Genomic DNA, 16,176 nt, shown 5'->3' on the forward strand with positions numbered 1-16,176 from the left:
CAGATGGCTTTTATAGACTTGAGGTAGCCAGGAGGGCCCACCTGGTGGGCAGGCATTTTCCAAGGCCAATTTCGGGGCACAGGAAGAACAGCTTTGGAGAGTCAGAGCCATGCAGCCACCTTATTTCTGGCTCAGTGACACCAGCTACCCACTCCTTCCCGTTCTATTTCAAAGTCCTGTGACGATTGGTGTTAACTATCTACTTGATTGGATCTTGATTAGATTAATTAAGGACCCATCTTTACTATGTGCAGACCATTCCCTGGGTGAGTACTCTGAACTGTGCATAAAATTATGAAAGCAGGTTGAGCAGAAACCTGCATCCAACGACCCTCCTCCATTCCTGATTACGGGTGTGTGGGCCCAGCTGCTTCAAGCTCCCACTGTCTCAGCCTCCCTGGTGGACTGTACCCAAATTGTGAGCCAAAAGAAACTCGTTCTCCATACAGCCTTGGTCTGGAAATTTAATCACAGCAATAGGAAAAGAAGCTAATGTAACCCCCACCCCTTCATCTCCATCTCTGTCTTTATCTATCGCTCCAGCACTGCCCTCCACGGAAGACACACTTCCTCGGACCATTCAAAGAGGCCTCAGGTTTCGTGTCAGCAGAGAAAGTCCCGTCCGTCAGCCATTGCCAAGCCACCCCCAGAATCACTGCTCTTTCAGCCTGCCTGCCTTGACTCTTTCTTTTTACTCCGTGGCTTTGTCTTCCTTCCTTGCTGGGGGTGTGAGTGGCTGCCGCTGGACATTTGGGAATGGAGATACAAGCAAGCGTTCCCCGTGCTGCGGGCGCAACAGGGCGGGCAGCTGGGCCTGGCATCCTTGGCCTAGGCTCACACTGTCTGTATACCAGCTGAATAGACAAGCAGTGTCCGAAAGCCAGGAAGTCCTCATTTAGTGCGCCGAGTTACAAAGAGGAGCAGAGGGGCCCAGTGACGCTGCCCCTTACCCTGGAAGGCCATCTTCTCAGACTCAAATTTTGAATAGAGGGCCAGAGGTTTGAGTCATACTGACTGAGGTGTAGTCCACCCAGCATTAACCCAGCACTGTCTCAGCTCCTGGGAGTTTTGCAAGGCAGTCTGACAGCTCGTCAGAATGATGTGACACCTCTTTCATGGAGACAGAGCTGGCACAAAGCCTTTTCCTCAGGAAGCTGAGATTCCTGAAGAAACACCAGCTTCTCACTTCCATTGTTTCCGTAGTCTGGCAGCGGTGTGTCTGTAGACTACTTCGTTCCTATAGTGTCCCTATGACTGTCTCCCTACTGACTGGACCTTAGGAGGCCTGGTGGAGAGGGAGGTGGTACACTCCCAGAGCCCAAAGGTCCATGGCCTTGACTTTGTGCTCTCTCATCCCCCCAGGACCTGAGTTCCTTTGCCATGCCCCTCCTGGATGGAGATGTGGAGAACTCAGAGAAGCATTCTTCTCGGAAGGTAAGACCTCCCTTGTCAAAGCTTCTCACCACCTCCCCTGAGAAGCCCGCAAAGCAGGCAGAGGCCGAGACCTCCTTCTGAGTTTACTTGTGTGGGGCTCACATCAGCATGTGTGGTGGCTGTGGCTGAGCCAGCTTGAGCCAGCTCCCCTCACAGGGCAATGCCTCTTGCCTTGCTGGCTGCTTCAAGGCTATTAGCCATACAGAGCCAGGGTGTGGCAGGTGAGGGGTCACAGTGGCCATCAAAGAGGATGTCAAGGGAGCCTGCAGGTTCCCCCTGCAGTTGGCAAGTGGCAGCCACTGACCCCAGTACAAGTACAGGGGCAGGGAGGGGCTGCAGCATCTCTGAGAGGCTGCCCAGTGCTCCCCAGCCTAGATTAGGGTGGGAGTTCCCATCCTGGAAAAAGGGAGTTTATTCTCTGAGCATTTGAATCACATACAATTGAATCAACCAATTGGTTTAGGCCCATGAGGCTCTCCTGGCAGTCAGTCCCCTGCCCCGCCCTGCCGTACCCAACCTTATTAGCAGTTATTGTGACCCAGCCAGAAAAGCTGTCAGAAAATGGCCTGGGGCCTGGGCTGGCAGGCGCCATCAAGCTCAGAGCCTGTAGTGTAGCCAGGCTGAGTCCTCTGGTCCTCTGCCCTGCTGTGTTTCACATAGCCTTTCCTGCATGGAAAACCTATTAGGAACCAAGGCCAAGGTGCTCCAAGGGAGCTGGGGATCTCCCTGGCCCCAGAAGTCCAGAGAGACTGTGGTGAGCACCAAGAGTCAGCTGAGAGGGAAAGATCGCCGAGGTAATCTTGTCTTCCTACAACACTTGCTCAGAAATGGCCTAACCCATCCTCTGTGCCTTGTGCAGGAGGGTCAATGACTGGAGGAGTTGCTGTCGTACAGTGGCAGTGCAGCGTCAGACACTGTAGAAGACCAGGGACCGCAGGACGTAGGACACTATTCCACTCCCACATTAGCAATCTCTAGTTACAGCTTGGGGGACAGGGCCTCACCTGAGCAGCTCTGTGTGATGGGGAGGGGTGCTGGGGCCAGGAGCTAGAAGTTCCCATGGGTGTTAGTTACAACCTAGAGCCCACCCCAGGGAGCCCCTGCTCTGGGCCTGGCACTAGTGCAGTGCTACTGTCTCTCAGCTGTCAGGGAGCTCTACTGTGGGCAACAGCAAGGAGGAGACAGGGTGGCCACAGGCAATTTCTCCTTTGCCCCAGAAGGGCATGCCTCTGACCCTGCTCACTTCTTCATGACGTGGATCTTTTTCAAAATAGAAACACCTGAGGGGGCTTTAGTTAGATTTCTACGTATGTCTGGCCCTTTCTGAGGACGTGATGGGAGAGGCCCAAGTTGAGTCAGGGACGCTACTGGGCTTTCCTGGCAGAAGGGCATGAGTGAGAGAACCAGGTAGACCAGAAAAGGACAGGGCAGTGGGCACGGTGGGGTCTGCCCTCAGGAAGCACATCGGATGACTGAGGCGATCCGTGTGAGGGTCAGCAGCCATGTCTGCTTGTCCAAGTGTGGGCGCCTATGGAGCTGAGCTGAGAACTCAGGGTTCAAGACACGTTTCCCTAAGTCGGCTTAAATAGAAGCCGTCTCATCGCCCCATGGGCTGATGGGAAATGTTCTTCGCCGCCATCTCTGCTCCTCAGCTTGTCCCAAGGCGCCATACTTGCACACACTGCCTTTAGCTGCAGACACTTCATCGCGATGATAAAGACAAGCAAACAAAAACAAAAGGCTGCCTCACTCGTGGCTGATTTGCGGCTGAGCTGGGCCTGAGCGCAGGTTGCCTGGTGCTGGTCTAGTATGCTCCCCTCTGGACCTTAATGTCCTGCACCTCAGGCTGGGGGCACTGCCTGTCAGGGAGAGCAGGACACATCCCACACTGGTGCTCTGACTGCCTAAGGGGCTGTCTGAGAACATCATCAATGAGAAAATGGGACTCCCGTGTCTCCTCTCTACGCACTGTCTCCTGTCCTCAAGAGGTAGTGGTCCTTTGTCGTAGTAACCATCTCTGCCTAGCACTCTGGTCAGCCGACTGCATGACTCTGGCATCCAGCTAATGAGTCAGAACTAGCCAAGGAGAATCACTGTTGCCTGTCGCCTTGGGGTGGCCAGCCACACTGCCAGGGCTAATCAGAGGGATCTGGGAAATGGCCCAGCAAACACCCAGCAAGCGACGGGGCTTCCTCTCCGTGCGTTGACCCTGCGATCCTTGCCGCGCGGTCTCCATGTGACCTTAGATAGACAGTCTCTCTCTGAACATGTCTTCTCACATACCAACCAGGGACATGACTTGATCTCTGCCCATTGCTGGCTGAGGACTGATCTTAGATCTTCTGGAGATCAGCACACAGAGGAGTCCTGGGAACTTAGTGCTCCCGCCTTCGTCTCTTCCAGCCTGAGGAGCTGGACTCATCCCTGATCTCTCCAGCTGCCTCCCTGGCTCCTCTGACCTATGGTCTCTGCCTCCATCTTCAAGAGCATGGATACCCTGTCTTGCGAAACTGAAACCCTCATGGTCAGTCCTGAAGTTAGCCCCCGCTAGGCTGCCTCCTCAGCTCCTCTCCCACTGCTTCCTCTTCTGTTTTGTAAAGAGAAAAGCTCAGATAGGACCAGAGCAGGGGCTGTCCCTAGCCTCAGCTTCCTGACAAGCATGGAATTTTCCCTGTGTGGGAAACTCTGCCTTCAGGAGCCCAAGTGCCTATTCTCCATTAGCTCCCGAGAAGCGGGCACACACTGGGGAGGCTCACCCGTACTCAGACAGTCATCCAGTTATGTTGATCAGAGTATCAATTTACTACAGCTAGCCTAATAGCCTGTGCTCCCATCATCCCTGGTGGCTCTAGAGGCGCCCATGGTCTGCTGTCTCCTGCCAGCCTTATCCAGAACAGTCAGGGAAGGGTTCCGTCTTCAGGGTCTCTGTAGGAGAGTCCATGCAGGACCCAGCATCCTCCATTCTTTGGCCATCTTTAGGGGAAGAAAGAAGAAAGTTTTCTGAAGTTTCCTTTTCTAACTCCTGGGGCCTGCAATTCTGCATATAGAATGGCTTCTCTAGTCAGTGAGGTCTCCTTGCCAATCCCAAAAGAGTCAAGTCTTTTATGGCGTTTAGTTCTAGTCCTCGTATAAGCTCCTGGGTAGACCATGAATTAGCCCTCTGTATCTCAGGCCTGGCTCCTTCTCCAGCCCCGCTCCAGAATGCCTCATCTACCTTGCCTACCACCCTGCCCATCAGACATGAGTCTTCTCCAATCTGAGGCCCTGTGGGAGGTGGGCTTGTTGTCCTGTCATCCCTTCATCTGCCTCCTGCTACTGCTTCACCTTGTTCTGTGTCCTCCTGGGGACCACGGCTTCCCTGTCTACCTCTGTCTTCTCTTGCACACTGGCACACCACCTCCTCATAGCTACAGCGTAGAGGAGTGCCCTGGGCTTGTCTTCAGGGGCCTCTGCCTGGCCTTGACCCTTTGAGTCCACGGACACTGCCGCAATGGTTCTAGATGTGTGTGATGCAAAGCTGCAGGCCTTGAGGTTAGAGCACTCACCAGCTCTGTGATGTCCATCCTGCCCCCGGCCAGCGGCAAAGCCGTCAGACATGGTGACATCTAGAGCTGAAGAATGGTGGACCACACATTCGCCTGACAGCCAGTGCCTGCCTACCTCTGGAGCCACCTTGATCCCCCACAGCCAGGGGCCATGTCTCGGTACCATGTACAACTCTCATAACCGAGGCATTCCCAAAACTCAGCCTTCCTCCTCTCCTCTATCAAGAACTCTTTAATGCTCAATGATGCTGCTGGGCCGACATGTATACCATGGACCATGCTAGACATTCCTCCTGTGTGTGGCATAGCCCAACATCTGTGTAGCCCATGAAGCAGTCTAGCAACCCTAGTGAGGAGAGGAGAGACAGATGCAGGGGGCCCTGGTCACTCATCCATCCACACTGATGGTGCCGGGCTTAAATTCAGGTCCAAACCCTGGCTCGTTTTATCACTTGCTTTAAGGGAATCCTGTTTCCGGTATGTGTGGTTTTGACGGCAGGTGAGGGTCTCTTGGCTCCCCATTCCTTACCTGGTGGCAGTCTGCCTATCACCTGAAGAACCTCTTTCCTTAAAAGTTATTTTCAGAAGTCATCCCGAGTCTCCTAGGCAAACGGGATGGTGGCTAAATGGGAGAGAGAGGCAAGGAATCTAACTGCCCTTCGTTGTAAGTGGGAGGGGAGTTGGTTTGAACTTCTTTCTAGGGCAGTGACTCAGTTACAAAATCCTGGTCACATTGTCAGAAACCATTGAGGAAGGAGTTGTTATCAAGTGAGTCCCGAACCTCCGTGTAACACTTCCTTGTGGGTCAGGTGGACAATCACAGAGGAAATTGGTGGTCACTGAAGGGTCATCCCCACACTGGCAAGCATAACAGTCTTTGAGATGCCTGATATTGGCTCTCAGGGGCACCCTCTACTGGTGGGTCCACACATCCACTCTGGACCAGGGCCCTGGTTACCACCACTCATCATTTCCAGGGTTTGATCACTGTCCTCTGAACCTATGACAGTTACTTTCTTTTCTGTTGCTGACTTGGGGTCTCCTTAGGTCCCTTGGGTCCCAGTGTCACAAGTGAACTAAGTAGTCAGACTCCAGGGGTCACCACACACCATATCATTGCTGCAAATCAGTCCCTGTGAACTCCCAGCTAGACCTACAAGCTGAGGGTAGGACTGTCCTTCTGTCACAGAGAAGGAAAGAGAGACAGTAAGACCAGGGACCACGCTGACACAGTAAGGGGCAGAGCTGAGGTCAGAGCCCAGACTTCAGAAAGCAAGCCCCCGAATACATTCACACAGCAGATACTGGACGGCTATGAGCTGGAGCCATGACTTAATGCTGTGGGGCCCGGTAGTTCTTTCAGACTGTAGCTGGGGCTTCGAGTCATCAGTGGAGTTTGGGGTCTTGCTCATGTCTTTCCCGACTTCTGTCAGTGACCTTGGCCACTCACCTGCCACAGTAACGTGGAGTAAATCCTGCTACCTCCTCGACCAGCGTCCTCACCAACGAGCCCACGTGTGCATTCTGGATCTTGGAGGCTCATGCTTTTTCTCCTAGTGTAGGGAGGGGTGCAAAGAGCCACTGCGAGTCATCGGACCTGGAAAGAGACAAGGGCAGGGCTTCAGGAACAAAAGCTATTATGGGAACAGTCAACGGATCCCGGCAGAGCGATCAAGTGAGGCAGGAGTGGTGCTAGGCACCCTCCCCTCACCTTCGAGTCCCCTAGAGGGCTCTGTCAGACGGCCAATCAGAGTGCCCAGGGGCTCCCGGACAGAGCTGACCAGCCCAGGGTCGGACGTCCATGGCCTGACAATTGGAGCATTTCTTTGTCACCTCTGTGGAAGGGCACAGGGTTGTTTCTCTGTCTGCTTAGCGAGCGTAAGAAAAGACAATAACCATAGGTCTGCTCTAGCAGAGTTCAGAGTGCCTGGCACATTGTGGCCTCACCTGTCTGTCTGTCTTTCTGCAGGTGGACAGTCCCTTTAGCTCAGGCAGCCCTTCCAGAGGACTCTTCTCCAGGGGCCCCCAGCCCCGGCCCTCCAGCCCTGTGTCTGCTCCTGTGAGGCCCAAGATGAGCCCTGGCTCTCCCAAAACTGTGTTCCCGTTCTCCTACCAGGAATCCCCTCCACGCTCTCCACGCCGGATGAGCTTCAGTGGGATCTTCCGCTCCTCATCCAAAGAGTCTTCGCCCAACTCCAACCCGTCTACCTCTCCCGGGGGCATCAGGTTCTTCTCGCGGTCCAGAAAAAGTAAGACTTTGATGCTATGGTTTCAGGTGGGTGCTGGGCTGCGGGAGACTTTCCCCTATAGCTGCTTGGTCAAGTGACACCAGAGCCACAGGGTAGCTCCTGGTGTCTTGGTGTTGAGCCAAGTCTTCATTTTCGGTGACGTCCGTTTCTGCCTGCTGCTTACCATTTGCACTAGTCATCCCACATGGTACGCCTGGTGATCTCGGTGGCATGAACTGGAAGCTTTCTAAGGTTCATAGTCTGATTTTGGGAGGATAAATGTTCACTTCAGTGCTCGGGGTGGGTCTGCACCCGTGGCCAGCGGGCTACCTGGTATGGCCCTCTGTTTGGGATCCTGGCCTTTGACGCTGTTTATGGAAGGTCCTGGGTTCTTTTCTCTGGTGCTCTGGGCACCTGGAAACGTAGGCGGGATAGATCGGAGGAGAAACGTGAAGGAAGTGTGTGTGAGCGTTGGAGCGAGAGCGTCTCATAAGTTACTTGAGGTCCAAGGATGGATATTGTCACTTGAGCAACTGTTGATCATAAGAAAGGCCAGGGACAGCTGTGAAGTAGGTGTGTCTCAGTTTCTTTCCCAGTGCTGTGGTGAAGTATCCCGGCAGAAGCAATTTAAGGGAGAAAGGGTTTGCTTGGCTAACAGTTCTATAGAGATATCTATCCCGGTGAGGAAGGCATGGAGGAGAAGCAGGAGGCTGCTGGGGACATTGTGTCCATACACAGGAAGCCGGGAGCCAACAGCAAGTAGGGCCAAGCTTTAAGAAAAAAAGAAAAAGATAGGCTCAACCACCCCCCAATATCCCCAGTGACTCACTTCCTCCAGTGAAGCTCTACCTCTTAAAGATGTTACAACTTCCCCAGACAGCCCCACAGCCAGGGATCATGTGGTCAAACAGGAGCCTGAGAGGGACATTCCACACTGAAACTACCACAGACAGCTAGTTTGCTCCCTGCCCGTATCTTTTCCCCAGTTTTCTGAGAATGTTTGCCTGTAGCGCAGAAAGCAACTTCCCACTGCAAGAGTAGCATTTGCATTTCTTGTCTTGTGAGACCTGCTATGCAGACACTTCAGCCTTTCCGAATTAGGAGTTATTATGGGAGCTCCCTTTCTTTATTGCTTTGTATGCACGAGTGGTCTGTGGGACATTGTTCCTAGTAGCCCAAAGCTGTGTCCCAGGGATGGCAGCTCTTCCGCCCTTCGGAGAGCCTGTGAAACACAAACTACACGGTGACTGAGGCAGTGCTCCTCACGCCCATCATTCCCCGGGAGGTAGCTTTGCAGCCACATAGCTCAGTCAGGAGAAGGAGGTGTGAGCACCGCCGTTGGAATGTCCTAGAGAACTTCTTGCAGTTGCTGGACCACACCCCACGACTCTCACATACAGTTGGCCCTCGCTATTCCGTAAGGGGCTGGCTCCAGGATCCACTATGAACACCAAACAGCCAAAGATGCCCAAATGCCTTATATAGAAATAACGTAGCATTTGCATGAGACTGTGTAATCCCTTCATATACTTTTAAAAGCATTTGTAATCTTTTTAGCGGGTATGACCGTTTTGCCTGCATGTCGTGTCAGCCTACCTACCGTGTATGTGCAGTGCCTGAGGAGGTCGGGAGAAGGTCCCCCCTAGGACTGGAGTCCCAGGCAATTGCCATCTGTCATGTGGGTGTTCCCTACCTCAAATCCGCTGGAAGGACAACTGGCACTCTGCACTCCTGAGCCCTCTCTCCAGCGCGCGTCCATATACTTAGAAACACTCTGGACTGTTTGTAACGCCCAACGCAATGTGCACGGCACATGAACAGTTGCACCTGAAATGTATTATGCTGTAGTCTAGGGAAAGAGCTTCGAGTGGCTCAGCAGGAAAACACACTGGATTCTTGCCGTCAACCTGATAACTTGAATAAATGTGGGGAGGGGGAACGGGCTCCACAGTGTCCTCTGACTTCCCTGGCATCCTCCCCACCCCATCACACACACATTCAACAGTGACAATAACCTCAGAAAGAACCTGTGCACATTCTGTATAGGTGGATGGCTGCACCTCCAGATGGAGAGGGCCAGATGTCCTCCCTACGTGGCCCCTCTAAATGGAGGACCAGCAGACCAGACCTCAGCAGAGTGGCCTCATGCCTGGGTCACTCACAGTAAGGCTGTGTTTGCCTCTAGTACTGCAGTGACAGAGTCCCACGGTCTGCGTGGCGTGTCCTCCTGAAATGCAGTCCCAGAGCCGGAGTCCAAAAGGGAGGTGTGATAGGCCCAGTCCCTCTGAACATTCTAGAAAGGACTGGCTGAAGGAAATTTTTACATGATCTGAGGCATTCCTGGTGTGTGTGTGTGTGTGTGTGTGTGTGTGTGTGTGTGTGTGAATAGTTGTGTCCCAAAGCTGGAGCCCAGAGCCTTGTTTGTGCTCAGCAATGTCCCCCATTGAGCTCCATCCCCTCCCCTGTTTGACTTTTTCATTTTGAGATAGGGTCTCAAAAAAAACTGAAAAAAAAAGGGGGGTTGGGGATTTAGCTCAGCGGTAGAGCGCTTGCCTAGCAAGCACAAGGCCCTGGGTTCGGTCCCCAGCTCCGAAAAAAAGAGAGAGAAAAAAAAACTGAGATAGGGTCTCAAAGCTGGCCTTGAACCCACTGTGTAGCCCACACAGGCTTTCAGCCTGCAGTCCTGACTCTTCTTCCCCGGGAGTTGATTACAGACCTGTGCCACGAGGCCTAGCTTAAAAGATAAACGCTTGTTTTAAAGTGAGCTTGGCGGTAGGTGTTGTCAGGAAGCAGGGGAGAGAGGTCCGAGCAGAGGCAGCTCAGGCTAGCGTTCAGGATCAAAGGCAGCATCAGGATGTTGGATGTGAGCGGAGCTAGGAGAACGCCGGATGAATGAGGTTCCCTGACTGTGAGGTGACTTAGGTCAGACCTAGGAGACCCAGGAAGAGTTAGCACAAGTCATACATGTGATGTGTACTTAGGGCGTGACGGTGTGAACTTGGTGCAGTTGGGTGTGTACTTGGGGACAACGGTGTGAACTTGGTGCACTCGGTTGTGTACTCCGTGCAGGAGCACACATAATTGGTGTAGGAGCAGTTGCAGTGAGCACAGAAGTGCACGCTCTGACCTGGCTGACTGGCCCAATGCCACATGAAGACTGCTGTTGTTAAGGACCAGGTCTCACCCCCTGCCAAATACTGACATAAGGGTCTATGTTCCCATGGAGACTTCCTCAGAGCCCCAACACCCTTTGTTAGGGTCCTGGGCAAGGCAGAGACGTGGAATAGCCAGAATGGGGCACTGTCAAACTTCAAGTTCAAGTTACAGACTGGGGCATAGAACCTCACCCTCCAGCAACCACTCCTGAGATGTCTAGCCCCAGGCGCAGGGACAGAGGCTGACACCTCAGCTCCTTCTCATGCTCTGAGAAGCCTTGTGTGAGTCACAGTCCATGTGCTATGTCCAACTCCTGCAGCCCGTACTGAGCCGAACACCACACAGTGTATGAGCTCTGTAAGCCTGGGTACCGGTTTGTCCCAAGTCAGCAAAACAGACAGCTGTGGGCAGCATGGAGCTGGAATCACATGCACCCTACAGGGTGTGTCCAAAACTGGGTACACAGCTCCCCACCATTGGAGGAGCATTGGATAGGATCACAGACACAGATCTGGTCACAGATCACTCTTCTAGCTCTCTGTGCAGAAGTGCATGGCGCCTCTTCCACTTTTTGTCCTCTAGAAGGTTCCACAAGGCTCAGGCCAGGCGGGCTGAAGAAGCTGCTTCCCCACATCTTCCTAGGCAGCTGTGGATTGGGCCTAGGAAGGGTTATACAATGTCTCTGACTTCACAAAAAGATGAAAGTTGATTGGGTCGAACCGGGGGGACCTGGCTTCATCCGGGAAGCCCCTGGGATGAGGGGAAACTTCACAGACCAAGTCTTTCTCCAGAGCAGTTGCTGTTGTTACCTGTGAACCGTCAAGCCCCTAAACCCATCAGGTACCAATGTGCAGGTCTGGAGAGGACGCCCAAAGGAACAGTTTCAGTTGGCCGGGCATGATGCTCGCTTTGAGGCTACATAGATGAACTTTCCCTGAGGCTTGGGCACCCTTTTGTGGATTAAAGTACCTAAACATCATTGCTCCTCACTGCCCGGGAATTCATCCCCCTGTTCACAGGGGCTTTCTGGGGACAGTCCCATGGCACCCTGTGTCCAGTGCAGGTGTGCCAGAAGGGCATTGCTCATTACCCAGAGTCCTGAGAGGGCTTTCCTGTCTGGTCTCTTTACCAAGAATAGCTGTGCGTCGGATCAGCTGCCCCACTTTTGTCTGGAGTGGACAGTAATCATGAAATGGCCCAGTTTTCCTGCCTGTACTGCCTGCCAGTTGTCTTTGACCCACATCGGTACAAAAGGACCTTGGGGTGTGTCGTGCCTTGTTTCTGAAGCTGTTTTTGGTCCCCATTCTTGTGCTGTCACCCTACTGTGGCTTTGTTTTTGAAAGTAGGTCTTCCTATGTTGCCCAGGTTGGCCTCTAAATAGCTATGTAGCCCAGGGTAGCCTCAGCATAATCTAATTCCCCCTGCTGTCTACATGCTGGGATCATGGGCAAGCACCATTGCATATAGCTTCACTTCTGGATTTTTAAACAGGGAAGACAGTTTATTGAGGGAGGTGGGGTTGGCATATCTAGATTTTAAAAAGGACTCAGCGCAGCTCAGGATTCAGGAAGAGAGGGGATACCGCAGCTCCCGGGTGAATGTATGGCTTGCTTGTTTGTTTGATTCAACCAAAAAACCCCCTGGGTTGTGTCCTTGACTCCTTCCATAGTGTACCTGAGTAGCAAAGTGAGGATGCCTAAGGCTTGACGATAGACCCCGTGGGCAGACACAAACCCGCGCCATCTAGAGCTGCCATCAAGGTGCTGGCCGAAACATGCATAGATGTGTCTGCCAGGGGAAGATGTGTCCCAGGCCTGCGGCCGACTTCCAAGACCCCCGTACCCCAATCTCTGTGACAGTTTGGATCTGAAATGTCCCCACTCTGGGCACTTGCTTCCTAGCTGGCAGCGTAGCTTGGGAGGCTGTGGGCCCTTCGGGTTCAGCTGAGAGAAGTCGGTCTCAGGCTCTGAATATGATAACCCAGCCCTGGTTCTAGATGCCCTCCAGACTCATGCGAGGAGCCACCACTCCCTGCTCCTGTTCCAAGAACTTGACCTCAGGCCCTCCCCACCACGGCTGACTGGAACCTTTGAAACCATGAGCTGAAGTAAGATTTCCCACCTTTCGTTGTTCTGCCCTGTGCTGTGGCACAGCGTCCCGTGTGTAACTAACACGCCATCTCCATTGCGGTGTGGCCCCTCTCCCCTGCAAGTGTGCCTTCCTTCCTTAAAAGAGTAGTGGTCTCATGAGGGGAAGGGCTGCCCTACCCTAAAATAATCCCACCTCAAGTAATCACATCCGCAGGGACCGTTGTACATATAAAAGGATAAAGAAAGGATATGCTCCGGAATGTTGTGTTTATGAAAAGATAAAGAGAGGGGTATGTTCTATGGAGGCCTGAGGAAAGGGGGTGCCTCAGCAGGCCCATGCTGAGACATCCCTTCTCCCTGAGGGACCAGCCACACGACTGTGTAGAATAGAATAGAGTTTATTTAGGGCGTAGGGAAGGAAGTTAAGAGGGTAGTAGGGGCAGAGAAAGGCAGAGAGAGAGAGAGAGAGAGAGAGAGAGAGAGAGAGAGAGAGAGAGAGAGAGAGAGAGAGGATGGGGAGGGGAAGGAGAGGAGAGGAGAGGAGAGGAGAGGAGAGGAGAGGAGAGGAGAGGAGAGGAGAGGAGAGGAGAGGAGTAGAGGCCAGCCATGAGCATGTAGAGAGAAGGGAGGAAGGGAATGGGGAGAGAAGGGACAAAGGGGAAAGAGGGTAAGAGCAAGAGGGAGCCAGAGAGTGAGGAGGGGCAAGCAGCCCCTTTTACAGTGTCAGGCACACCTGGCTGTTGCCAGGTAACTGTGGGGGTGGAGCTTAGACCGAATGCTTAACAGTGACTAAATCCAAACAAGGCCACATCTGAGGTTTTGAGAACTACATAAATTTGGGTTCCAAATTTCCCCACCAGACTGCCAGCCACAGCCACGGCCGCAGCACCAGCTAGGACTGGCATTTCTGATGTTTGACTTTAGTTTTGTCTCCTTTGCGTGGCTGGATCTGTCTTCTCCTACCAGGGGAAATGTCTTCTTTGTTTTTTGGTGTTGTCATTTGTTTTGGCTTTGCAACAGTGTGTATCCTACCGCAGCAACTCATGGTCCTCCTGCCTCAGCCTCCTGAGTGCTGAAATGACAGGTGTGTGCTCCCATGTGGGACTCCTGTTTCTGTTAAAAGGTGAAGGGAAAACAAAATGAGCGAAGCCAGTGGAAGGCTCGTCACCCAGCCTCAGCATAGGCTGTGGGCAGGACCGCTGAGCGGGGCAGCCCATCCACGGAGCTTTGATGGCCTTTCGGAGACAGGCTCAGGGTGGGTTAGAACTCCAGGTCAGGGGCAGGTGGGGCTCTCAGGTAGGACTGGACTGGAACTGGATGAGAACCACAAGCCAGAGCCCAGAACTGGTGGGAAGAAGAGGGTGGGGAGGTCAAGGTTCTCATGGCACAGGCTGTCCACCAGTGTGAGGGAGGCCTGTCACAGGTGCCAGCCCCTTGGTTAACAGGACAGCCTAGAGAAACAGCCATTGCTGATGGCTCACCAACAGTGGGATGAGGAGATGGCTCAGCAGTCAAAGTGCTTGCTGCTCTCCCTCAGGACCCAAGCTCGACTTTTCAGCACACATGGGGCAGCTTACACTCCTCCATAACTCCAGGGCCAGGGTCTTTGACACCCCTTGCTGGTCACTAGGGGCACCTGTATACCCATGGCAAACACACACACACACACACACACACATACACACACACACACGCGCACACACACACACACACACACACACACACACACACACACACACCACACAGGAAGGCATGCACGCATGCGCACACATAGGCACAGGCACACTCTCATGCATGCCTTTTTAAACAAAAGACAACACCAGCAGCCAGCCCACATAGACAGTGCATTATGTTTTGGAGTTTTAACGTCCTGACTGAGGAGGTAGGGGGTTCAGGTCCTCCACATATTCTCATGCTGTGACCCCTCTTCCACAGCCAAGGTTGAAGGGGCTGGGCTATCGGAGCAGCACATGCGCCTTACAGGGGAGTCTTCTCCAGGACCCAGCTTCTCCTGGAAGTAAATCCAGCACAAGAGTCTGGTAGCTGCCAGCGTCCACTCTGTGTGGCATCCAGAGTAAGCACAGATCAGGGATCAGCCCTGTGCACTGTCAGCCCAGCCAGGTGGCCTCCAAGTGTCCAGCCTCAGACCTTCATCTTCTATATCATGTGTTTCCTTCTCCAGGTCATGTGCTTCCTTTTCCGGGTCATGTGCTTCTCCAAGTCACATGATTCTTTCTCCATGGGCCCTGCCCTTCCCGTGGAGCTCTTGTGTGAGTTCTGAGAAATGCAGGCACTCTAGCTGCATCTTGAAGAACAAACAGGAGGGCTCCTTCCAGGAGGAAGCCAGTCTTGGCTGTCTGGGAACTTAGAATCCTTTGACATTCTGTCTGGACCATTCCTTGTGCCAGGAGGAAACAGGTTGCCCCAAGGCTGCCTTTCCGGTGTAGCCCTAGCTCCTCACTCCCTGAAGAGCTTGTCTGAGATCCGATTTCTTACCTTCTTTATTGAACTTTCAGTTTCAGCCTGTGAGACCCTCTGTGTGCATGTGGACACCAGAGGCCAAATTTGATTGTTAGTTCATTCATTCATTCATTTGTATTTGAGACTAGGTTTCTCACTGAACCTGGGGTTCACAATTTGACTATGCTGGCTGGCCAGCAAGCTTCTCGGGGATCCTCTGTCTCGCTGCTGGAATTACAGCCACTGCACCTGCCTTCTTTCTTTATTTTCAGGATCTCATGGCTGTGAGGAGAGCACATTACCGTCTCCCCAGCTCCCTTGGCCCCTTTTAAATAAGACAAAGTTGTCTCATGGGCAGACTGCTGGATGAATTTCCCTCAGTCTCACTTCCCAACCTCTGTGCTCTCCTAAGTTCCCAGCCACCATTATTGTCTCTGAAACTCCTTTAGACAAATCTTCCAGAAATTTCTTTCCCCAGCCCACCCCTGCCCCTCCCACTCCTGCCAGGAAACTGGATTCTCTAAGCGGTTTTCCATTGCCGTAAATGGAGCTGGGCAGGACAGGTTCAGACCTCCATTCTGCCACCCTCTACCTTGATGCCAGGGTTGAGCAGTGCCATGCTGGTGTGGACTACATGCCTTCCTTTCTTGGTGGTCTATTGTGTTCCTACTTACGCAGTATTGCCAAGAGAGGAGATGAAAATTAGTCTGAAATTCCTGTTTAATGGTTCCTGGCAGGACTCCGTAATCCTGTGGGCTGACTCACCACCACCATTAGGAGTCACCTAGTGCAGCCATATAGTTAGTGACCAGTGGGTCAGGACTGCAAGGGACGGGGGTGAAGGTGGGGTTGGGGGAGACAACAAAAGTCAAGTTACAGGGCTAAGGCCAGTGAGGAACTGGACAAACTAAATTTATTTCAGGCTCTGTTTCATCCTCACAGCAACAGTTAAGGGTTGACTGCAACCCCCACCCCCAAATAATGTGTTGACATCCCTTGGTACCTCAAAACACAGCCTGGTTTGGAAATAGGATCACTGCAGATGTCAGTAGTTCTGATGTTGTCACTAAGGCAACCCCTAGTGCAGTGCGGCTGATACTAGTGAAGGGCAAGTCCTGTGACACAGGAAGGACTCAGTGACACCACTCTGAGCCAGTGAATGCAGAGATGGCCGCAGTGCCAGAATCTGAAGACAAGATAGCGCCGTGCCGTGGAGTTCCGGGGAAGCGTGCCCTGCCCACTCCTGACCTCCAGGACCACCAG

General features: G+C 53.0%; 1 protein-coding gene across 11 annotated transcripts in view; it reads left to right on the forward strand.

Moving 5' to 3' along the window:
• Prkag2 (protein kinase AMP-activated non-catalytic subunit gamma 2) overlaps positions 1 to 16,176 on the forward strand; it is a 241,245-nt gene that overhangs the window by 67,844 nt on the left and 157,225 nt on the right. For 7 of the 11 annotated variants that reach the window (NM_001398879.1, XM_006235951.4, XM_006235949.4 and 4 more), the window contains exons 2-3: positions 1,363 to 1,434; positions 6,949 to 7,228. In NM_001398879.1, coding sequence (NP_001385808.1) covers positions 1,363 to 1,434; positions 6,949 to 7,228 — 352 coding nt within the window. Of the gene's footprint in view, positions 1 to 1,362; positions 1,435 to 6,948; positions 7,255 to 16,176 lie in introns of those variants that run through there. The other 4 variants (XM_063286390.1, XM_063286391.1, XM_039107960.2 and 1 more) reach the window with 2 other exon arrangements.

This window comes from Rattus norvegicus, chromosome 4 (genome assembly GCF_036323735.1).
Source record: "Rattus norvegicus strain BN/NHsdMcwi chromosome 4, GRCr8, whole genome shotgun sequence".
Lineage (NCBI taxonomy): Eukaryota > Metazoa > Chordata > Mammalia > Rodentia > Muridae > Rattus > Rattus norvegicus.